This window comes from Stylophora pistillata, chromosome 3, assembly GCF_964205215.1.
Source record: "Stylophora pistillata chromosome 3, jaStyPist1.2, whole genome shotgun sequence".
NCBI lineage: Eukaryota > Metazoa > Cnidaria > Anthozoa > Scleractinia > Pocilloporidae > Stylophora > Stylophora pistillata.
Window position 1 is genome coordinate 38,001,684 of NC_142521.1, and position 24,281 is coordinate 38,025,964.

The window sequence follows — 24,281 nt, forward strand, 5'->3', positions numbered from 1 at the left end:
TTTAGCTCTCACCTAAGTGGTCCGCGATTTTCGATCCACTGGTAGTTCACCTCATTCAGCTTCAGTCTCTTGCTGTTGAGACATTTATCATGTATAGTCTATTGTCTATCGTCTATCGTCTACCGTCTATCTTCTTTATGATAGCTATCTACCGTCTATTATAACATAACCAAAGTAAAGCGCGCGCTCTGATTGATCAATTTAGCGTCCCCCATTTGCCCATGGGTGTACGCTGCTGACGTGAGCAAATGCAAAGACTATTTTTCCGCGCGCGCTTGTTTTTTCTGGTCACGTAAGATTTGTTAAATAAAAGGGAACTCGTTAGCAACAATGTATCAATGTTATGTTATAAAACAAATGGTAAACACCACAGCCTACACTATTGAATTATGGATGCACTTGGGAGGTTTGCTAAGCACTCAAGAAGCTAGAGTCACTCGAGGCGATAGCCGAGAGCGACTCTTACGCTTCTTTCGTGCTTAGCAACCTCCCGCGTGCATCCATAACTCAATAGTGTACGCTGTGGTGTTTACCATTTGTTAATTGTCTACCGTCTATCGTCTGGGTTTTAATACATGCCAAATGTAATAAGAACTTCTCTAACGCATCGTCTAATATCAAAAATATTCATAGCTCTCAAATTACTTGTATCCTCTTAAATTAGGTGTGTTACTCATCGTAGATTATGTGAATCAAATAAAAAATTTTAAAGTTTTCTGGTGGATTCAAAAGGCAGGGTTCTCTCGCTTGTGAATTTACACTAGAGTATCTTTCAATGCTTTTATTAAATTTCACCTTGCCTTTCTCAAGATAATTCGAATGTCATGCAAATTTCATTCTACTCACATCGTTTTCGTGATATGTTTACTGTTTAGATGTGAGAATTTACATTGTAGTAAATGGTTTGAACCCGGGGGTAACATTTTGTAAGAGACAGGAGAAAAGCAGTCAATGTTTTAAAAAATCTGTTTTGCACTGGAGTGCTGAAATACACAGCGAAATTTAAAAACTTGACATGTTCACGCTCCAAAAGTAAATATGACGGATTTTCTCGAAATACATGAATGTTTGGATGTGTTATTTAGATAAGAGTTTCTTGCTCACGGTAGTTCCAAAATTGCTGTAAGTTTCCTAAACATGAATTCGGGTTGTCTGACAAGCATTTTACTGCAAAACAACTACCTTCAGATTTGAAAGTCTATTCGTAGTTAACTATGATAAAAGGTAAGAACAGAAATTTAAGAAAGTTGTAAAACTCAAAAAGCGATAGCACGAAAAATTTCGTGTGCAAAATCTACCTTGCAAAGCGTTTGTCTAAAAAAGATGTACAAGCGTTCTAGAGTATTTAGGGTCAGAAATATATACCGCAAGCTCAAAAAAATTCATATATAGTGGCATTGCAGAACGAAGCTCTCAGGACGTCCTTGCCAATTCAACCGTTCCCTAAAATCTCAACGTTTGCTTTGAAAGCAAAGCAAGACTGCGACCAGTCTGTGCTCGAACAGTCCAAATCCCCCATACAAATTGACTTGGTGCACATGCAAAGATTACGAGCAAAGTACCAGGAAAAGACATACAGGTACGTACACTTTTGGGACTGGAGATAGATCAAGAATTAACATTTATTCCTCATATTGATAAATTATGCAAGAAATTATGGCAGAGAAAAGGCATTTTGAAGAAGATCAAATACTGCTTACCACTAAAACATCGCCTTCTATTTTATAATGCTAGAATAAGACCAGTAATGGATTATGTAAATGTTGTTTGGTCCAACTGTGACAAACATTGCCTCAAACGTGTCTTAAAGCTGCAGAAAAGGGCTGCTAGGATTATTTTAGATGCTGATTCTCGAGCCACCTCTGTAAAGTCATTTAACAAACTTAAATGGTTACCTTTTTATGAACAGGCCAAGATAGCAAAATGCTCCATTGTATATAAACGGTTACAAGGAAATGTACCTGCTTACTTAAAATCTTCGCTGAAACTTTCTAGTGAAACTCACTCACGAGAAACCAGATATGCAAATTTTAATTTACCTTGTCCGATTGTCAAACGTCAAAAGGAAGGAGGAAGAACTTTTACAGCGACAGCATGTAAAACGTGGAACACCTTGCCACTATCAACTCGAAAACTGGCCACTTTAAGTACTTTTAAAACTTCACGCTGAAAGAGCATTTTCAATGACCAACAGGTTTTAAATCATTTTACTCTGTAATTTTCAAAGCTCATTTTTTATGTAGTTAAGCCATAGTTTTTAATATCTCTAATATTTCTATTGTATTTTCAGTGCTAGGAGGGCCACTGGTTTATTAGTATTCTTTACTATTTTATTGCTACCCTCATTAAAATAAAGCCTTTACTTACTTACTTACGTTCTCTCAATATTGTCGACGTATTTAGCCTGTATCACTGGTAAGTGCTATTGCGAACGAAGCAGAGCTCCAACTTGGCGCGAGCGTTACTTCGACTTTACGTGGAGCATGGGACCTCGCGGGTGATTAAGCACAATCAAGGACGTCAAATTAAAGTGGTTTAAGGTCGTCCCTATCATCCTCAATCCCAAGGGAAAATCGAGAGAGCACACCGACCTTTTGAGAGGAGAATCTGTACGACTTCCTAGTAATGGGTAAAGCTCGTGTCAATTGGATTAGGCCTCGGTCGGACTACGGCTAGTTCTTTGAACCAGGATCCAAAAGGAGAGCTCTTTTGGAAATCTCCTTTTAAGACTTAATTATAGCCGAGGGCCCAACATTGTAGGTCCAGGAAAACCAAATGTATAGAAATGGGACAGGGCTCCTAATAAATATTGCAACCTAATCCAACCCCAATGCCGAGACTATCTGGAGCATAGGGCAAATGTTCATAAAGTAAGAAATTAAATTTGGCATCATAACGACAAGAACTGATATGCCGACCGTATGGTAGCACGTGGGGAAAGAAACGATACCCTTTTTAATTACGGGGGAGGAGAGACTGTCCTAATTCGCTATCCTTTGGCGACAAAATCTGTAACCAAAAGGCATGTGTTGAAAGCAGATGTTATTGACAGGAATTTACGTCCTCACTCCATGATACATAAGGTCGCGTTTATATCACCAACCACAGGCAAACTGATACACAAATGGATTCCTGTCGGTGACATAACTAGTTTAACAAAAAGAAGGGAAAAACAAAGGCAAAAATCTGTAAAAAGGCAGGTGCAGGGAGGACAAAGGAGATATTTCTATTCATCTAACAACCAGAACATTTTATTCGAGGACCGCCCAGCTTCATCCAATCATATCATATCCTTTGATCCTCCTCAAGATGGAAACTGTTAGTTTTCGGCTATTCCACATTTTTTAGCAACCATATGAATTCAATGGTCTGACATGACGATGCGGAAAGAATCGTTAATCATATCGCCGCGAGCCCCACTTCTGCGGATGGAACACCACTACCAAAGTTAACAGATCTAAAAGGGCCCGCCTTTCTGTCTGTAATGTCCCAAAATGGTACGTTCGATGACCATATCACCCTTCAGGCTGTATTCCATCTGTACAATGTCGAGTTCGAAGTTCTTTCGTCCGATGAACTTGGGTATCTAGGTATACGACAGTCATTTCATCAATACTTGCAAACCCGCTATATACTTTTCTAGTTGGACATTCCGCAGAGAATGACGAAAGACAGTACGGTTGCTTAGCAGATGGATTGGTTCATTTAGATGAAGAGTATAATACAACTGAGTGTTTGGCAGATTGTGAGCTAGATAATCCATGTAAAGTTCTCAAATGGAGATCTGATACACAGTTGATCTGCACAAGGTTGGAACGGTTGCTATGATAATGGCTTCGATGCTGAACGGCTCGACGATTTGTTGGGACGTGATGGGTGTGCCAGGGTTCAGACTGATGTCGCCACTAGTTGTTAAGCGAAGGCGTGTGAGGTTAAAGGTAGAAACAGAGTTCGGAGTATAAGATATCCGTCGAGTGAAGTAGCGATGCGATCGTGTCGAAATCAGTTAAAGATGAAAATCCAAGATGGCGGGTCCGATGAATCCACGACAGGCAACTAACTCCAGAAATATCAAGGCCATAAAATGAACAGAAAACGAACGTATGTAGATACAGTGAAGAGCGACTTAAACAACAGTAAATAATGAAATAAATAAAAAACTATGGCGGAGCGTATAAGATTATGACCAGCCGCCATCACGCCACTGATCAATTTTTTTTCTTTGCATTGCTTACTTTTATGTTTGTTGATCCTCCTCATTGAAAGGCTAATTATGTCGATGCGAGAGAGACAGAAATTATGTTGTGTGAACTTAAGATTGCTAACTATTTATAAGTGAATAATAAAAATAAGAAATGTTTGAGAGTGAAGTTTGTAATTGTGCTCACACTTGGTAAGATGATGAATTTACATTTTGCACTTAATACCCGTCCTTTCCCTCGGCTCTTTTGTAATTCACCTTTTCTCTGTTGTTAACTTTTTTCAGTCTGTTTTCCATCGCAATTTCTCTTTCCTTCTCACGTTGCTGAAAAATTACTGAAAAGTACTGTTTTCAACGTCGACTCTGTTACGGTATCCTCTAAACCGACAGAAAGATACAACTCGTACCAACTCAACTACTTTATTAACTGACGTAATAATCTTACAACGGAGCGATACCGAAACTAATACGATAACTATCTTCTTAACTTAGATCCCTCTATAAAAACTATAACCTCAGTATACTACTGCACAACTCACAGTTCTCTTCAGAGATCCTCGTAACGTATCGATGTACACTTAAACCTTCTCCAACGTAGCCTTCCACACGGCTGACGATTCTAATAACAGTAAATAACTCCAACAACTCTCTGTGGTCCAGCTCTGTAATAACATTAGCTTCTCTGGGCTCTTCAGGACAACACTAACTCTATTTTTAATATCATGACATCACTATTGCATCATAACAAAACATATCGACTAAGGGTTCTAGAAAGTTCCATTAAACGTTCTCAATGAGTCAGCATGACTAAGCGTTCTAGAAACTTCTTCAGTTCTATTTTTAGTGATTCCGTAACGCAAAGCACTCTCCATAACAACCCATTTAGCATGACTTCTCTCTCCGAGAAGTAGGCTTTTGTACATTATGCTTTTGTTTCCCCACTAAAATGCTCCACCTTAATGCTCCATTTTTCCCACTAAAATGCTCTGTCTCCCCCATAAAAGTAACTAAAATGCTCGGATAACGCTCATTATACAAAGGCTTTTTTAAATTAATTTGAAAGTTTACACTTACGTACAAGTGTTGCAAGTAACGACGACGCATACAGGTTTATGTTTTCTTCGTGACCCATGTAACTTACATAAGTCACGAAGAAAAAAAACATGGCCGCTTTTTGATTCTCGAAAGGTAAAACCGCTGACTTGTCCTCAGTCTCCAGCTCGACTCAGCTGTATTAGGTTTTTTCGTGAATTAAAAGCGGGACTGGAAAAAGTTGATTTCTATTTTATTTTCTCGCCAAAAATTAATTTTCCGGGAAAATGCCACTAAAATGCTCGAATAATGCTCAAATAATGCTCAAATAATGCTCAATGCTTTTGCCTCTCTAAAATGCTCGAAAAAATGCTAGCATAATGTACAAAAGCCCACCGAGAAGTCATGCTAATTGGGTCACGACGGTTTAAGTGTATCTTTCTGAAATGGGGGTAGCTGCTGGCATTTTACCACGAGGGCTCAAAGCTGCATTTCCGAACCGTTCGCTCGCGTTTGGCATTTATCCCATGGGAATAAGGAGGCTGTTGATGGAAGAACTTGCGACTCTTGGGCGGAGAAGCTATTATTCTTTATCAAAAAGCTTTAACGATGCGGGCTAATTGCGTGGCATCAAATTAGTATCCCTTTGTTTATATTTAGTTCGCGTTTACCAAAAATATCATCTTGTGTTTTTCTGCAACTGAACGCTTCGCCTTAAAGTAACAATTTCCCTTTTGGTTTAGTGTTGAGAAGCGTTTGATAACAATGCGTGCGGTTACTAAGCATAGGTATAATCTCGCGTCGACGGCGAAAAAGCCTTTTTCTTTTACACTCGACTCTAGGTCTCATAGAAAGACGAATACTGTTTAGGGAGAATGCGGGGTATACGGAAAGTTAGTGTTTATCGCTTGGGAAACATGTTATCGCTTGTGTTCGCGCGGTGTTTAAAGGCAAAATTCGAGCTAATGAAGTTGGACAAATCTTGTAAACGTTAGCACGTGACAGATGACTGACGCCGCTCAAACGCAAAAATTTATTTTCAGTAAACGGGTGGCGTTACTAGTTTGAACCTTCCAAACCGATGTTACAAGTCGTTCGACGGAAAATAATCCAAGTCGTTCGAACGGACTGATGTTTTTCAACGAACAGATGACCAAGCCGTTCGTATGTCATTTGTTTTCGACAAACGGATGATCAAGCCGTTCGAACGGGCTGATGTTTTACACGAACATGAAGTGAACAATAAATTATTTGGCAACATGTAAAGCTGCTACAAAAAAGTTACAGTCACGTTTGTGCGCAATATAGCGGCAATAAACACTCGACCCGGCAAAGATATAATTATGACGAAAATCTGACCTTCATGGGTTATTCGAGTTTTTTTTAAAGACGCTGAACTAAGTCTCTGTTTAACAAGCTTAGTCAGTCAATTTTTAGCATCAAAACAGGTTACTATCCGTTCGAAGCAACAAAATCTGAATTGGACCGTATCTGCCCATTCGTTAGGATTGATAACCTATCTGTTCGGCCTTTATGGCAATTGTTTTTCACGAGCCGTTCGAAATTAATCGTAAACCCGTTCATCTGTTTATGTCAACCCGTTCCAAAATTTTCGCAAGCCGTTGACTCGTTTGCGTGACCCGTTCGATAATTTTGACAAGCCGTTCGGTCGTTTGGGTAACCCGTTCTATAATTTTCACAAGCCGTTCGGTCGTTTGCGTGACCCGTTCGAATATTTTGACAAGCCGTTCAGTAGTTTAGGTAACCCGTTCGAAAATTTACTCAAGCCGTTCGGAATATTTGATAACCCGTTAAGCCGTTCGATAGCATCCGTTCGAACGGGTGAGTTCCCCCGTTTGTTACCCGTTCGGTGGCCGTGCGTTTCACCCGTTTAACGGAAAGTCGTCAGTGTACGTTTTTCCATGAGAGGTGACAGATTGTAGACCTGGTTTAATTTGTTTCAATTTTGCAGTGTTGTTATCTGAGTATTAGGGAGCTTAAGCAACCACGACGAAAGGGACGACAACGACGTCAAGTAATCGCGGAGGGTCTGGAAGGAGGACGTCGTTTTTAGCGGGAAAATGAAACTTAAGCAGTGAAGTTGCTCAAGGCGACGACGTCTGAAATCTTGTTTATTCTCGCTTCGTCAGTTTAAGAAATGAAATCGTTCATAGACGTCCAAATCCTTCTTCTTCTCACTCATGGATCAAATTTCCACATATATATCGAAAGTTCGAGAGTAGGTTATTCAATTCTTGAACATCAACTGTCCAAGGAATTATTAAGCTTGAGCTTTATTTACAATAATTTACGCATCGCAAAAGTTTAAAATATTAAATTTTACGCAAGTTGTTTGAGATTTAAACTCAGTTCTAAGTGTTGCTGATATAAAGAAACCTATTTTGCACAAGGTTTGTCTGATTTTCAACATGCTTTAGCCTGATATGTTCTACCTTTGATGCTCCTTCCTTTGGCTAGCAAACGACGTAAGTCTGTCAACTTAGGGCCTGATTACATGAGCCGGGCTGGCCCTGTTAGCCGGACTGATTTCTTTTGTTTTGGTGTCCGCTAAAGTATGAAAACAAAAGAAATCAGCGCGGCTAACCGGGCCAGCTCGGCTCATGTAATCAGGCCCTTAATCAATGCTAGCTAGCGATTGGCACAGATAGCAGTCGTCGCGCTTCACCGAAGAATACTATTTTTTCCCGTGTGATTTTGTCGGAGTATTTTTTATGGCTGTAAATCTATATCAAACATTTTGAAAATAGATTCGGAAAACCTGACAGGTATTCAAGCTCGTGTTAACACACCGATCTGAAGAATGCTTTGTTGTTTAAAGCGTCTCGATTGAAGAACAGCAACACGCAAAATTTTTTAAGTAGCAATAATCCGGCAGCTCCATACACAGCTTTTGACCGAACGCAGAGGTGTATTACACTGCCATTTAAAACTTTTCATTCAATAAAAATGATAAACAGCACTCTTTCATAAAATATACTCAAATAAATTTAAACCTTACGTGGTCGCTTTCACCGCTTGCCCTAACATCTGTTGTGCAGAGGAAGGAATATGAGTTGGTGGGTTTTCGAATTTTATTTGTTTAGAAAACTGAACAGGGTGGTTTAAATCAAACGAAGAAGCGAATACAAACTCCAACCGGCCATAGACTGTCTAAAAACTGACCATAAAGCCGCACCTTTTGATGAGAAAAACTGCTTTGAAGTTCGGAAGTTCACGAGGACGTGAAACAGGTCTTTTTCAAGTCGTCGACGACAAGACGACGACGGAATTCTTGGTTCGCGCTTGCGCAGTGACGTAATTGCTACTTCCGGTCGTCGTCCTCCGTTCGTCGTCGTGGTTGCTTAAGCTCCGTACACTATAAGAATTTTCAGTCTCAAGAATATTGAGAAGAGCTTTTTGTTGTGGTTTGTTTGTTCATTTGTATGTATGTTTGTTTGTTTGTTTGTTTGTTTGTTTTTTCAAGGATTTCTCTAAACAGTTTTTCAGTGTTTATGTATCATTCGGGCCATCTGTACAGTGTACAGTACAAGAGAATGTGGGGACAAACAACACTTCCGGTTTGCGGCAAAGACAACATCTACCAAATCACGTGACTGACCTGCTCGAGCCGAACGAGGGGACTTGGCATTACCTTCGTGAAATCATCAGTCCGATGAAGTCTAAAGAATCCTTTATTTTCGTTCTTTCAGCTTGGCTCTGAACTTGTGAAGTTCAATTAACCAAGTTGCCGGTGTACAAAGGCTGTTACTGAGTTTCACTAAACACGAAAATTCGGAATTGTTGTGTGGAGAGGAAATGGGAACACGATAGTTGAATACAGAGGGTAAGCTCCCAAAGAAACTGTAATGCTGCGTCGGTGGGGGTACCAAGGTAACTTGGATTATCAACTAAGTTGATCATGTAAATTGGACACTGTAAAGAGTTAGAAGCTGACGTTCCGAGCGTTAGCCCTTCGTCAGAGCTCTTTAAGCTCTTTCAAATACAATTGCTATGACACTGTACAGCACTTTGAATCCTAGACTTTCACATGAAGTTGAAATCACCCACTTAAACTCTTAGCTTAATTGCCTCACAGCTTCAGTTTCTAGATTGTTGAGAGGAGCACTTTTTGTTTTTCTTTTAAAATTAAACAATGTTTCGATACTTTGCTTTGCCTGATAATTGTTAAAATGTTTTCGTTGTTCATTGTAATTGAATCATTCCTATAGTGTCTAACCCTTGTATGATATTTATTTTATTTTGATTTACCCCTTTTTGATTTTAATTCTAACTATGGACTTGAAAGTACGTCACAGTTTAGTAAATTACAGTGTTATTTCTAGTGCCTGCAACCTTTTTATTACTTAAACTTGAGCTACTCTGATCCTCTATTCTTTCTGTTTTTATCTAATTTCTAACTCAGGGTCTAGAATTGAATCTTTTACTTGGGTGTTCATTATCAATTGAACAGTTTTGATTATATTATTGCCAAATAAAGCAATAATTTACTTGCTTGGATATCTCAGTGATTCCTAACATTTTCCCCTTCCGTTGAAATATGAAAAGGTTTATTTGAAATACTAATTAATTATACTTTTTTATAGTTAATTAGATCTTTAACATTTTTTAACTTTGATAAACAAAGTCCCTTGAAGACCATCAGATTGTGAAAGATATTTCCTGTAATATAAATGTTGTTACTTAGTAATCTGTGAACACTAGAATCAGTTAAATAAATCATCCCTAATAATAATATATCAATATATTTTATTGGTTTTTCCTCATATCATATCTAGTGGGTCTTGACCAGATTTGTTTGCTTCTTAATTTACAGATGTATTCTGTAATATTTTGAGTTCCAGTTCAGTTTCATAATCCATCAGCTGCAAGCTTTATGACATCCAACTGTACTGACAAAACAATTACTTTTCCCACAGCTGATTGAATTACCATTGCTGTCCACCAGAATAATCACCACCCAATAGATTAGTGTGAACACAATCAGTCACACATCTACTGGTTAGTGGTTGATCTGGGAGATGGTATTATTGATTCAATCCAGCAACAAGTACCTGAGAGTTTAATACAAGATGCTGTTATCATCTCACTGGGGAAGCAACTGGAAAGGTAAGTGTTTATCTTACATTTACTGACATCAATGTACTTTACATGTAATAAAAAAAGCAAACAAACAAATGTACTGGCAATTGATCCCCAAAATGTTGTATTTAATGTACATGTATTAGTTACTGCCAGTCTGCAACAGACTTTATTAGCAGCAGCTTCTCAATTAAGTGATAAACACTAGGACTGATTTTAGCTCCCCTTATGGATGATATTATACATGACTTGTGTATTTAGATACACCTGTATGTGGTAATTACTTGAAGTCTTTGCTTAGTGGCAGCCGACCAAGTGAACAAGTACTAATGTACGCATGTGTATAGAGTGTCTGTTTCTTTATGACCAGATTATCCTTGTCTTTGTTAAGGTTCTCTCTTGGCATCTATTCAGCATTACAAGTTGTTTTCTGTCACAATTTTACAAAGCCTATTTGTCATCAGCTCTTTTTACAGGTCATCAGCTCTTTCACTCACTCCCTCCTGCCCTTTAATTATCTCATTAAAATGCCTTTAAAATTCTTCTGATGCACTGAAAATTATATCTTTCCATCTCTTTACATTAATTACACAGCACTACTCATGCAGTTTAAGGTAACTCGTCAACTTTGGCCAAGTAACCTTTCTTTTTCATTTTGGCAAGCATCTTCTTTAAATCATTATGCAGTGCTGAAGGTATAGTCCTTGGCATATACAGTTCTCAAGTTCCACCCTCATCAGCTCAATTTTGCAATAAATGTACCCAAGTCCAGTGTATAAAACACTATATCTAGCTGACAGAACTGCATCTTTCAACATTACCTATTTTCATTGGAGACTGAGTATACCTACATCTCTTTCTTAACTGTTTTGAACTTCAATTGCTCATTCATTTTTCTTCACAAAAGGTAACTGGGTGCATCATCAACTTCTAAGAATTTGGCACTGGTACTGTTTTGTCCCATCTAAACATCTGGGTATATGTAGATTTGACCTTTAGGAGCCATAAGTTTTCTGTTGTAATCCTTCAAGTGACTACAGACTGAAAATAAATAATAATAATAATAATAATAATAATAATAATAATAATAAGAATTTCAACATATTTATACAGGATTGCTGCTTCAGTTTAGGAAAGAAAACTGCTATCAATGCAGGTCCTGCATTGGACTTATATAGTTGCATAACACATCAATTAAATAGGTAGTATGTTATTCTAGAGGCTATGAATTATTGTGTCCAGGCTTAAATATAGTAAATTTAAACCACTGATAATACTTTGCATAATTCTACGTTATATCCTTTTTTTTCTTTTTTTCTCAGGAGGTTATTCATGATGTCAGAAACTGCAAGGACTGAAGAAGGTAGTTCAAAGAACATTCGTGGTGACCCACCTAAGATCAATATTGCTCTTCCTGAGAAAAGTGAAGTAACCCAGAATTATAAATGTTGGAAGGATGTTCAACTCCCAATTGACATTTTGTTGCTAACAGTGGAGGACTGTGAGTTCATAAGTTGCTACTATTACATTGTTGATCCATTCACAAGCTATTGTTACGAGCTTGGTCAAGTATACTTTGGCAGCATTGGTAAAGATCACGATGTTAAAATGAAAGTTGCTTTGATGATATGCCCAGGGGGTTTTAAAGCTCCTGGTAGTTCTTTGACTGTTGTAAAAAATGCTGTCACTCAGCTGAGACCAAAGGCTGTGTTTTCTGTGGGGCACTGTAGTGGTATGAATCAGAAGATAACAAAGCTGGGGGATGTGGTTCTATCAGAAAAGCTCACAACCTATTCCTATCAGAGGTTTACAAAGGATGGCACAGAGTTTTGTGGGGTCACAGTTCCTGTCAGCAGAGACATTGATAACATCATCAGATATGTAGGATATGGTTGGAATCCACCCCTAAAATATCCTAAAGAAAGGAAAGTTGAAGTCCACTGTGGTGAGGTTTTGAGTGGCTCTGAGCTTGTGCAAGTTGAGTGGCGACGAAATGAACTTGTGGAGTCATTTCCTGGAGCAATTGCAATTGAAACAGAAGGAGAGGGTAAGGTATCATTATCCGTAGCTGTAGGTAATAGAAAAATCTGTTCAAAGAGATGTAGATGGATTTTTATCCTGGGAGACAGAATTGATCATGACACTCTAATGATTTATGACAGTTTTCATGTTGATTAAGTTTTCCTATTGGTGACAAGAGATTAACTCTGGCTTGATTGTTAGCATACTGGACTTCAAGAGGTCTGGGGTCAATATCTACATGTAGCTAAAGTCATAATGTGTTATAATCTTGGTTGGAGGCTTTACTCTCATATTTTGTCTCTATTGAAGATTATAGATGGCTACTGATCAAATGACTAGTATCCATATATGCAGTGAGGGAGTAAAAATACAGTTGAGTGCCCTAATGTATGGGACCCAAGAGAAGCTCGTCCTAGAGGAACTTGCTCTGCAGCAAGACAGGGGTCAAATACTGTGAATGCATACAGTTTTATAAACAACATGGCAGACTTTCAAAGGGTGTTGCAATTGATGAAGAAGCAATGCCTATAGCTGTTTCTCAGATCTGTTCTACCTTGTTAAGTAATCTGTTATGTGAAACTGAAGTAGCAAGTGCCAAATTTCAACCTTGTCTTTCAGTTAATGGTGCCAACCATTTTGTTTTAAAGTTGTAGTTGTCAGGGAAGTTATAGTTTCTTTGGAGAAACAGATAATTTAACATTGAAAGTGTAGATCTGTCATAGTGATGGCAGTTCCAGATGATAAATAGTATATTGATAAGAAATCGAAATTGGGACTCATAATCACCAAGCTTTCTAGATCTGAATACTTATAGGAAAAAGACCGTGACTAATGGAAGTACCTCCCCCTAAGATATGCAGAAGGCCGATGTACCCTGTTTCTTTACACAGATTTTTCTTTTACACATGTCTTTTGAAATGAAGAGGCTTTTTGTGACCTGCTTCTATGAAAGATACCTTGTGAGTCTGAGATTCTGACAACTTTTAGAGACTAATATTCTAAATATTTGAAGTGTAAAATTTGTATCATTAACTCTACCTTTTAATTCAATATATTTCCTTAAAAAATATTTTTCCTTCTTAACCCTTTTCCAAACAAATGCAAATAATTGAGAATTAAAAAGCAGTGACTGACCAGGTTAACATCATGTGATCCAAAATGGGACAACAAAATCTAAGAGCAAGAAAGGTCTATGAAGGGAAAATTTTGTTGAAAAATAGGCAATGATGTGGAGTAGTGCTTAACTGTTCTTTGCTCTTGCAATTGCATTCTTTCCTTGGAAGTCCCATCTATAATTTGATGAGGAATTCAGGAGGATGTCAAATACTCCATAAGTATGCTCGGCGATAAAGTTTCTCATCAGAGTGGAGCTGTATAAGGCCTGGGACGTTGTTCCTATTCATAATACTCATAGAGGGCTGACTGAAACTGTAGTATCAGTTCTCCAAATGATTTTTCTGAATAGCATAACTAGAAAATGGTGGGATTTTTTAAATGAGAATTATGATGACTTGGCATGACAAGTTTCCAAATTGCAGTTAGTATAGGAAATAAGGAATATATAAGACCAAAAATCAAAAGGAAGAGAATCTAGAGTAGGTCCGCATGTATGATTTCAAATGCCACTTCCCCTTTTGAAAACAGAAAAAAAAAAAAAAGATAGGCAATTTAACTTGATGAGAAAAAATTCCATAATGACTACAATTTCTCTGTGGTAATAATAATAATAATAATAGTAATAATAATGTTACCAATAATAATGACAATGATAATGATAATATTAATGAAATACAAACAAACAACCAAAGCACTGTTACCTTTAGAAATTTGGTTTTTGGAGAAAGCCTTGTCTCAGGTTACATCTTTGGACTGAAGAGATTCATGCTGCAATATTTTTAGTGTGTTAATACATGCGCGACTAAGGAAATAGGTAACAGGCAACAAGCAATCTTACTTTTACATTCTCAAAGGTAGATGTAACAATACCACAAATGTACCTCTCTTTTTGCTGGTGCTTTGTATTGTTCTGAGACTCTGTTTTAAAGGATACTTTCTCCAGTTTTGCGGCAATTAGTGCACCACTTCATTCCTGGCTGATAACAATCTGATCATTGTTTTTCTGCCAAGGTTATCCACCACTTGATAAAGTCGTTACGGTAGGCGGAGTTAAGAAGATGTTTGAGTTAATTTGGGTGTCACAAGGGGGAATTTGGTTGTCAGCTTTATTGGCTTCGTTTCGGTGGCAAAGGCAAATTACCGAACCTTTTTCCACCCCTGCAGCTCTTGCCAGTCAACCATCTACATTAAACATGGAGCTTCCATTGTCGCACGTGTCTTTTTAGGCTCTAGTTCCTCTTGATTTTGCACATTTCTCTCGTTTCCTAGCAACTCTGCCACTAACATAACACAGAACAGCTACAGTTGCGACTTCGTCATGCTGGAGAAAAATATAAGAAAAAGTATGAAAGTGTAAACTAACACACTACAGGAAAACTATAGAACAACAACTTCTGTAAGTTTTAGCCCTAGGAAATTTGAACTTTCCTAAGAAACTGAGAAAGACCAAGTTGCGCTCGGGTTTTTGATAAAAAAAGTCTTGTTTACATTGACAAATTAGCCACCAGGCTTTGATCTGAGTGCATGTGCGCAGACATTTGACCCCTGTGTTCTCTGCAGCTAATATATGTAAGGTTAATTTTCAATGATATGTCTACAGTTTCTTACAAATCTTTGACAACAAAGGTAACAAATTGGTGAAAGTTAAAATCTATGGATGTTGGAGCAAAGTTGTTGTTTTGTTCATCGAAGCTTGTTATTTCATGTCTCAGGAATTTACAGTGCAGCGCGTGGTCTTAAAATGGAATGGGTTGTTGTCAAGGGTATTTCAGGTTATGCAGATGGGACTGAAACAAAAGAAAGCTGGAAAACATTTGCAAGTGTAACAGCAGCTTCTCTTGTTGTCGACATTCTAAATAAACGCAGTATTTTTGAACGTTGGCAACATTACAAAGGTAGACAGATCAGCTTTAACTTTTTTCAGGTTCTACAGTAACTGTAGATTGATTTTGCATGCATTCACTACTTGATCTTTTATGTTGTTTAGTTTTGTTAAGTAAGTTTGCTGGAACCGAATTACCAAAGCCTTCACCTAAACTGAATTGAATGGTCATGCGCTGATCAATCAGAACAGTTATTGGATGAGAAATTTTATATGTTTGTCAATGATTTGCACTTGCTTCGTTTATGAATGTTGTGCTTAGCTAGCAAAAGTTGTGGAACTAAATAATGACGTTTACCTCGACTCAACATACAGTAGCTTTAAACTATGTGCAGGTTTTGAATCCTCTCAATATTGATAGTGGGATGTTTTCAAATTGTTTGAAAGAATTTGTCCCTCTGGGAAAGGAGACCTCGGACCTCTCATGATACACCTAGTAATTCCAGCCGTAAACTCTCCCACCCAACCCCACCCTAATGATACAAACCACATGCAACCCACATTCCTCTATGCAGTCGTATGAAGGTGCTCACACTCGAAACGTCACTTTTAGAAACTCTTTAAGGTGACTAATTTACATTATCAATTCAGGTGATAAAGCCAAATTATCAATGCTACCTAAACAAAAGAAGTCTTATGGTAAGTAAATCACTTGAGCCACCCTCATTGTCAACAAAGTTCCAGTTCCGTCGAGACTTTCGTGAGCAGTCTCTTTAACCCATTTATAGCACGATGCTGCTTGTAAAGTCTGCAGGTAAAAATGTTCAATTTTTAAGCAGGGATGGGAAGGATCACACGCATGTCATAAATTCCTCATCTGTTTGAGCATAGGACTTAAGTAAGGACAGGACACAAATTATGGTATTTTAAACTATATTTTATGCCATGTTCTGTCCCAAACCTTATGAGGCTGTCTAACTGCTGTCTGTTTGGTTTTGTGTTCTTGAAGATAATTCAACTGAGAGACGACATTCACTACTGGGTGAAAGAGTTTGGGTTGAGCCATCCTGGTCTAGTGCCCATTCTTTCCATCTGCAACATGCTTCGTCTGGCAAAACACCAGGTATATTCGAAAGGAACAGTCTTTTTAGCCCAATTATTGCTTAGACTGCAGTTTTAGAATTCAACGTTTAAAAATGATTTTAAAGTTAGGCAGATATTGTGTAACTTCTATACCGACATTGTTTTGGGGAAAGAGCTTTGCAGTTAAATTTACTACTCAGTTAGTAAATCACTTGAGCCACCGTCGTTGTCTTCAAATTTCCAGTATGCCCATTGAGACTTTCCTTTTTTTCTCAGTCTTTTTGTTTCTTTGCTAACACAACTGTGTACCGATGATGACTTTCGGAGAGTGTCATATTAGAAACAGTACATGAAATAACTTGGGGTCATATTGGATTCATGAGTGAGAAAGGAAAAAAAGATGTTTTAATTTTGCAAAATTAAGGGAGCATCAAAGGCTTTTTCTCGTGATGTAGGTGCTGCCGCTTTGGTAACCCAGTACGGTGATGCAATCAACACTTCTGACTTTGTTCCAAATGTACAAGGAGCGTGGGGCCTGTCTGTACAAACCAAATGTTCTGAAACTAAACAAACCTGCGAGAAGCAATATCATGAGCTTATGACCTTACGACTGTCCGAAATACTGCCTTGTGATAATAATGGAATGCGTGCGTATCACAACTCGGCACTGCAGGAAACTGAAAAGCTTTTCTTGGGGGAGGTGATCGGCATTACAACAAACACTGTCGAGAAGCAACTAAGGCAACTTAAGGTGACCTCCTCAGCTATAGCTATAACTAAGATGCAGGTTTAAGACGTATGTATAATCGGCTTGTATGGCTCAGTTATCCGAGGTAATACTAAGGGAGGGATGGTGGGGTGGTGGTCAATATCAATGGTCTCTTCTCGGGTATCGGGTTCACTAAGCAATGTCCTCGCTAAAGAAATATTTTAATTCAAAGGTCACCTAAAACTTGCTGCTGTGACTTCACGTAAGGATAATGTATGCTTACTCTGCTGAGCCATCTTGTTATGCCAATAGTGAATTCATTTTAGGAGTCTTTTAAGTAACAACGATAATCCTTCGCATTTTGTTGTGTTTTAGGGGGGCTTGCTTAAGTGGTGTCCATTTTCCACCTTTGAACTGAAGTTTTTAATGGTTTTGTGTTTTTTCTTTTTTCTTTTTCAGATGTCTGTAAGGCGACAGTTGAAGGAGTGGCAGGCTAAGAATTCAGAAGTTACGAAAAAAGGTTGCGAAAAACTTCTGTCAGAATTAAAAGCAAAACACTTAGATCCAGTTATTGAACAACTGCAAGGAAGAGATGGTTCGAAATTAGCATTTGATGACATCCTGGGAGTTTACAGACGTATCAAAAATGACTACGATGCAAAAGCAAAGGGTGCTGAAGATGCCATTGCTGCTGCGTTCGCCGACTTTCATCCTGTAAGAAAACATTAGTTATTTCCAATTATTCGGTTGTTGATACAGAATGATTTCTAAATATGGATAAAAGCAATTTCGTACAGAAGAAAGAGCCAATAGAAGAGCCGAATGGAGATTTACTGTCCAGATTGGATAGTTTAACACATCTTTTTCCTCCGAGCATTGAAGATTATTCATTTTTGTTAAATTCTGGCTAGTGATCAGCCATCAAATTCTGCCTCACCGCAAGGCCACTTTAAAAAAAATGGGCCCAACGAAATTAGTAATCAGCAGGTAGCGTAGACTATAGGTGGTGTGCGCCCTGGGAAACTTTCGTTTAGAGCTCATTTCCAGATGATTTCCCCGCGAGTGAGGATGGCATGAATTCCTGGCATTTATGTTATTATGAGTACTTTATAAGTGTATTTTAGGGAGTTCAAAAGGGAAACTTTCTTTGGCCTCTTCAAAAAGAAAAACTGCTGCTGTATACTTTTCTTGCTGGCTACACAAGGCTTTGACAATAAGTATCCAGCAAACTGCAGCTGGTCGATCCGAAAGGTATAAGTGTTGCGAATGCATGCAGATAATTTGATTCACCAATTAAACTACATTTAGGGGTTTCTTAACCCCGTTTGCTTTTTTATCTTCGGTTTTTTAACTGCAAGTGTTAAATTGATTTATTGCGATTTGAAAATGACAACAGCTATCTCGGCATTCTATACCGCAATATTGGAAATATGTGAAAATAATGTGCCTCGGTCGTAGGCCGCACTCCACCTGCATGGATCCCATGTTAGAAAACGGCGGTTCCAAGTAATTTTCAAACTGTTTTGGACCTGTTCAGTCCGCTAAGTCGTTCTTCGACGTTGGAGCGGTTTATAGCTTCCGGCTGGGAACCGAAGTTTTTAGAGGATGTGTGAATGTTAATCAAAATTCTCTTGATAATCTATTTACCCTCTTATAGAAAATAGCAGCGGAAATCAAGCAATACTCGGGTATCTTAAGGAAACTGAAAGATTTTGACGAACGAGCAGCGAGAGACAAAGCAGCCGAAGCTTACGTGGAGAGGGAAAGGAGACGACTTGAGGTAAGCGAGTGCGATCATCGTGGTATTATTACAGAAAGGTATGTTGAGATTAGCGATGGAAAAAACAAAGGCCAGATCAGAATGGACATTAATGCAATAGAAATGTAAGGCAATTTAATTAAGTTTTAACTTTGTGTATGCTATTGTTCTTGTTTAGGAAGAGCAGATGCGCTTGGAGCAAGAAAACCGCGAACGAGAAAACGAGGTAAACTGTCTTTTTAATGTTGTTATAATATATCATTATTATGCGCTGACATTATGAATACGTTGTTTTTTGTGGACGGAGAGAACATTAACCTTTATTGAATGTATTGCAAAGCGCACAAGAACTGAGTTTCATGGTAGTGCGGCTTCACTGTTCCCCTCTTTAGAATTTGGACAATAATTATTGAAATGCATTTAGTTTTTCTCCAAGAATAAAGTCATTGATCAGCATTGCATAGGTGGGGACTGGTAGCCAACAAATGAACGAGGGTGAAGTTTTTACCTGTACTTTAATCTTTGGTACACTTACCATCATCCTTTTTTCTTTTTGCTAAGATGGTAATGCTGATCACCAGATTAGGAGAGGAAAGAGCTGGAATGCTAGAGAAAATGAGTAATGAGATTAAACTAGAAAAAGAACAATTGCAGACAATGGGGGATGCGGGCTTAGCAGATGCCAAGCTAAAACGAAAAGCTTTCATTGAAGCGAACCGTGCCCTAGAAGTACGGTTACTGCAAATTCAAAAGAAAAACGAGGAACATATGAAAATGATGCAAAGGTTTTCAGAAATGATCGCAAAACACCAAAGGGAAAAAAGAGAGCTTCGAACAACTGAGCAACTGAAAGAACTTCCTCAAGAAGAGGTCGAAGAGTCCTTGAAGGAGCTGAGACGAAGGCAATCAGAAGAGAAAAATGAACTCCTGAGGAAGATGGATATTTGTCTGGATCTCAACATTTCAAGACTAAAACCTTCTTATTCCATCGAGACGAAATATAACGGATGTGATAAAAAACTGGAGGAAGTTCCTCAGATGATGACCTCGAGGACTCAAATGGTTAACGATCTAAGGACAAGGATTGAAGAGAACGAAAAGGAACAAGAGTCTCTCGTAAGGATGGTCCTTCGTGGTACTGGTCCAGCGGCCCTGTATCCTCCATCGTCGCCTTATGCTGGAGAAGTCGTCGACAGTATCGCTGTTTTTGCTGAAGCTTCGTCGAATATTGACTGCGTTGTCATGTAAAGAACACTGCAGTTGTTTCCGGACATGAAAAGCGTAAATGTCTTCAACTTCCAATAAAAAATATTTGTAATAATCGTACTAATCACCACTTAAGGATACGGTACACGTTCGCAGGCCAAATTTGGCCAATTTTTTTTTCCACCTCCAAAAAAGCATCTTTATTTTAACTACAGTTTCCAAAAAAATTACTTTTGCTGAGCAGCGAGCGTAGCGAACGAGCAGCATCATAAACAGGATTGGAAAAGAATATAGGGGATGCGAATTCACGAATTCATCACTTTTTACCAGAATGCATTGCAGCTTTTAACCAGAGTGCACCATATCACGATTGTTGTGTTTAGTGTCTTGCGTTACTTGATCACTGGATGAAGGACAGTTGAATTAGAGCCATCAAAGGAGTCACTTGATCAATGAACAACTTTACCTTGCATAAGTTGACACGCTGGTAAGCTGGAAAGCAAAAGGCAGTTGACCAATGGTGTTCATAGGGCCGGTGCGACTCCTGCCATTCGCTAGCGCTTTTAAATCTTTTACCCTCAAAATTAAGCTCTTATTAAGATGTCTTTTAATGACTTTCCTTTGCGATGTCAGTTTTGAGATGTCATTTCCCCATCTGTTTGTTATTGAGGTTTCTGTCATTGTTAGCGCTACTTTCTCCGTTTTTAGCTTATTTTCTTTCCCGTAGAAATTAACTTGAGAGATACGTTACTCAATGTAAGTGTTGGATCACGCAGGTAGATGAATCATTGCGTAAATTAAGTCACTATCCACAGAATGTGCCGTGGCATTACTATCTTTTAGGGACACTAGTTAAATATTGAAATGCATAAGAGTTATTGGCAAAAACGCTTTTTCGAACTGAATTCCTTCAGCCGCCAAAGTGTGAAAAGCCAATTATAATGTGACAACACTAAAGACTCCCTTTATGTGTTTCGCGCCTATATCAAACTCTTTCCCCAGCGCAACAAACATGGAACCGAGAAAAGGTGTACGCGACCACTTACCACACGTATTGGCGGACAGGCCAAAGAGATAATTAAAAAAAACAAAGCGATTTTGCATTGAATACTCAACACACACCCCGTTAGAAAGGCGAATCCTCAGAAGAGGGATACAAAACTGTGTGATATTGAGATCAGGGAGGTTGAAAATTCATTACGCTGGCTATTGCACATGCTTCTATGAATGGAGACCCTTCGGGTCGATGGAGAATCTGGATATTTTCCGTTTCTTCGCAGCCTTTCATTCCACCCGAAAACTCTTTAGAGGATAGAAAAGAATCGTTCCATGGCCAACTTGCACATGAAATAAAGAAAACGCTTTGGTCTGGACAGCGAGAGGACCCTGATAAAACAATAGACCTTAATGTTAACCAAGATGTTTTCATGGAAGGTCTTGGGAGTGTTTTGCCCGGCTTTTCTTCAAAGAGGGAAGATGGTTTACCAGTTGGAGTCAAATAGGGTGCTTGATTCATATCTGGGGCTGAAGCTGGATGAAAGAATTTTAAATCTAGCTGGAGATTTTTCCTATGTAGTACCAGGAACTGTTGGCTTTGAAATAGTGTACATTAGTAAACTGAAACGAAAAATTGATCAGGGAAGTTTACGAAAAAATCCAGCAAACAAGCTTAAAAAAGGCATTTATTTAGACTTCATACTAGCGACGAACTTCACAAATCTTACTTGATTATCTCGTAAGTAAACGATGGCAGATTAACTCCTGAGGCGCTTTCTGAGTTTCCCGATCCCTTTCCTACTGCTTTCACGCCTACAAAACATGAAAAAATCAAAAGGAGGAAGATGCAGCTGTTTTGAAACACCATTTGACGAGGGTAAATCTGCTATTTATTCGACACTTTTACATACCAAAACAAAGAGAATTTGTTCCTCTTTTTTTATTCTGGCGGTACATTTTCAATTCGCGCCCGCGTAAAAGAGATATCGCCCGAGACCCTTCGCTCGGTCGTGTTTTGATTTGTAGGAAGGAAATAAAAAAAAACAGAAAGAAGGGAAACTGAAATGGAAAGCAACTTAATTGTTTGGTCTGTAGATTGACTTCTTCTTGTAATCTTTTTTTTTTGTTTAAATGAATCATAGAACTCATGAAGGTCACAAGGCAATGTTGTTGTACAAAGTGTTTTCACCACATAGCTAGCGAGTGAGTGAGAATGACGTCAGTGATCGAACACCACAAGATGAAAGGCCAACAACTTTATTTTAAATACAAAGTACAGTAGTTCTTTCCTTTGGTAATAACAATTTAAGATAATCTATGAGTGTAGATCTATCTGCTAACAGCAAATGGAAGTGTATTTTTTTTCCAAGATAGAGCTCTTTTCAGTTTCAACATGTGGAAATATATATCCCTGTAACTTGAAATATAATTGAACAGTTGCCATTATACTACTTAACCAAACAACTTGATCTTTTATGAAAACTAACTTAACAAAACTACTTAGTCCTCTGTGGAAAATAACCTAACATAATAACTTGATCTGCTCTGGAAACTAACTTAACATGAGAACTTGATCTTTTTTGAAAACTAACTTAACCAAAAATCTTGATTCCCTAGGAATCTTGTGAGAGTATATTGGAACAAAATTTGTTCAAAATTGACTTTACAGGAAGACATACATTTTTACAGTAACTGAGTTATTTTTTTTGCAGTGTTGTCTGCAATCATATCTTGTTCCTTGCTTTCAGTAAGAACAATTTTAAATCATCTATGGGCATATCTGCTAAAGGAACGGGAGGGGGAAGGGGGTATTTAACTACGATAGCTTTCCAGTGCATCACTAAAACGTGTAACTGTGCGAACCCTTGTCAGTTTTAATAAGGACATGACATACAAGTTTGGTGTTTAACAGTAATGACAACGTAGTAACCTTAGAGTGTGGACATACTATGGTTTCTTCCTTAGTAAGGTCATCTGGAAGGGAGTGATGGCAGACACGGCATGACAAGTTTGTTTCTATCCCGACACACTGTCCTTTGAGGTAGTATATTCTTCCTAGTCAGAGAACAGTCTCTTGGTATGCTTTCTTGTTCCAACTATTTTGAGGAGGAAACTTCTTTTCAAAAGCTTGTTGTACTGTTGGTCTCTGTCTTGGAGAGTAGCACACCAAACGAACACTTTCTTTTTCACTAGTTTGTAGACTACAATCAAAGAAATTTGTTTGCGATTTTGTTGCAGTTTTGATGGGACTCAGCTGATGAAGATACCCTTCGAGGGCTATAAAATAAAAAATAAGCTAAAATTAGTTGAAAATTAAAAGAAACTGTGTTTAAATAACATCCAGTTATGAGATAGATGAGAAGCACTGTTGATCTGATAAGTTTATGAGAGCTGTCATTGTTCAGTATGCCATAGGGAAGTACAAAACTTGGATCAGACTTCACTGGATCACCTAATTTTGGTTAAATGAACTCAGGTCAACTATAATTTGAACTGAATAAAATTGTGTTTTGTTACAGGTAGTGCATACTCAGAGCTCTTAAGCCTCAGACATTGAGCATGAGACTTTAAATGGATGCAATCTTACACTCTCATATTAAACAATATTATTTCTAATGCATTCCAGTCTTTTGATTATACAGTACAAGTTTATTTGAGTAGAAAACTGTGAGCAAAGTGTACCAACGTAACCTATGATAATCGGAAAAACTAAATGATTCTCAATGTTTTTTTAGCACTTTGATACAGTATAAGTGCCTTACTTAGAGAATCGTCTACCTTACTGTGCTGATATTAGCCCAATATGAGGAAAAACAAGGGATCTAAATAGCCATTTTGAATGGAGCATAATAATAGCTCAGAAGTGTAAAATGCATGTCGAAGGTGCACAATTGTTTTTTGCTTAAGGTCAAATGCCACGCGAAAACTCACAATATGATTGGCTACTATATTAACCGCCTCTCGGTTAGCTCAATGGATAGAGCACTGGACTGTTGTGCCGGAGGTCGAGGGTTCGAGCCCCGGCCGGACCAACACTCAAGGTCTTAAAATAATTGAGAAGAATATGCTGCCTTTCTATAACATAAAGAAATGGTTAGATATTCTAGTCTTCTCGGATAGGGACGAATAAATGGAGGTCCCGTCTCCTGCAGGGTTAGGGGTAGGAGACGTTAATTTCCCACGCGCGAGATTACTGTGTGATGGATATCCTCCCCTGGGGTGGGATGGGTGGGTT

At 38.3% G+C, this 24,281-nt stretch overlaps 1 protein-coding gene across 4 annotated transcripts; it reads left to right on the forward strand.

Annotated features, from left to right (window-relative positions):
- The first annotated feature begins 8,854 nt into the window (after positions 1–8,854).
- LOC111341815 (uncharacterized) lies at positions 8,855–23,627 on the forward strand. Of its 4 annotated transcripts, none has more exons than XM_088751699.1 (11): positions 8,855–9,124; positions 10,171–10,360; positions 11,656–12,380; positions 15,184–15,366; positions 15,945–15,992; positions 16,303–16,416; positions 16,832–17,127; positions 17,545–17,799; positions 18,743–18,865; positions 19,023–19,070; positions 19,406–23,627. In XM_088751699.1, the coding sequence occupies exons 3-11, from the start codon at positions 11,666–11,668 to the stop codon at positions 20,090–20,092; spliced, it is 2,469 nt and encodes an 822-aa protein (XP_088607825.1). In that variant the 5' UTR covers positions 8,855–9,124; positions 10,171–10,360; positions 11,656–11,665; the 3' UTR covers positions 20,093–23,627. The 4 variants fall into 4 exon arrangements, with proteins under 4 accessions (XP_088607825.1, XP_022804569.2, XP_088607826.1 ...); XM_022948834.2 differs by having other exon boundaries at positions 8,855–9,077; XM_088751700.1 differs by lacking the exon at positions 15,945–15,992 and having other exon boundaries at positions 8,855–9,077.
- Positions 23,628–24,281: the final 654 nt, after the last annotated feature.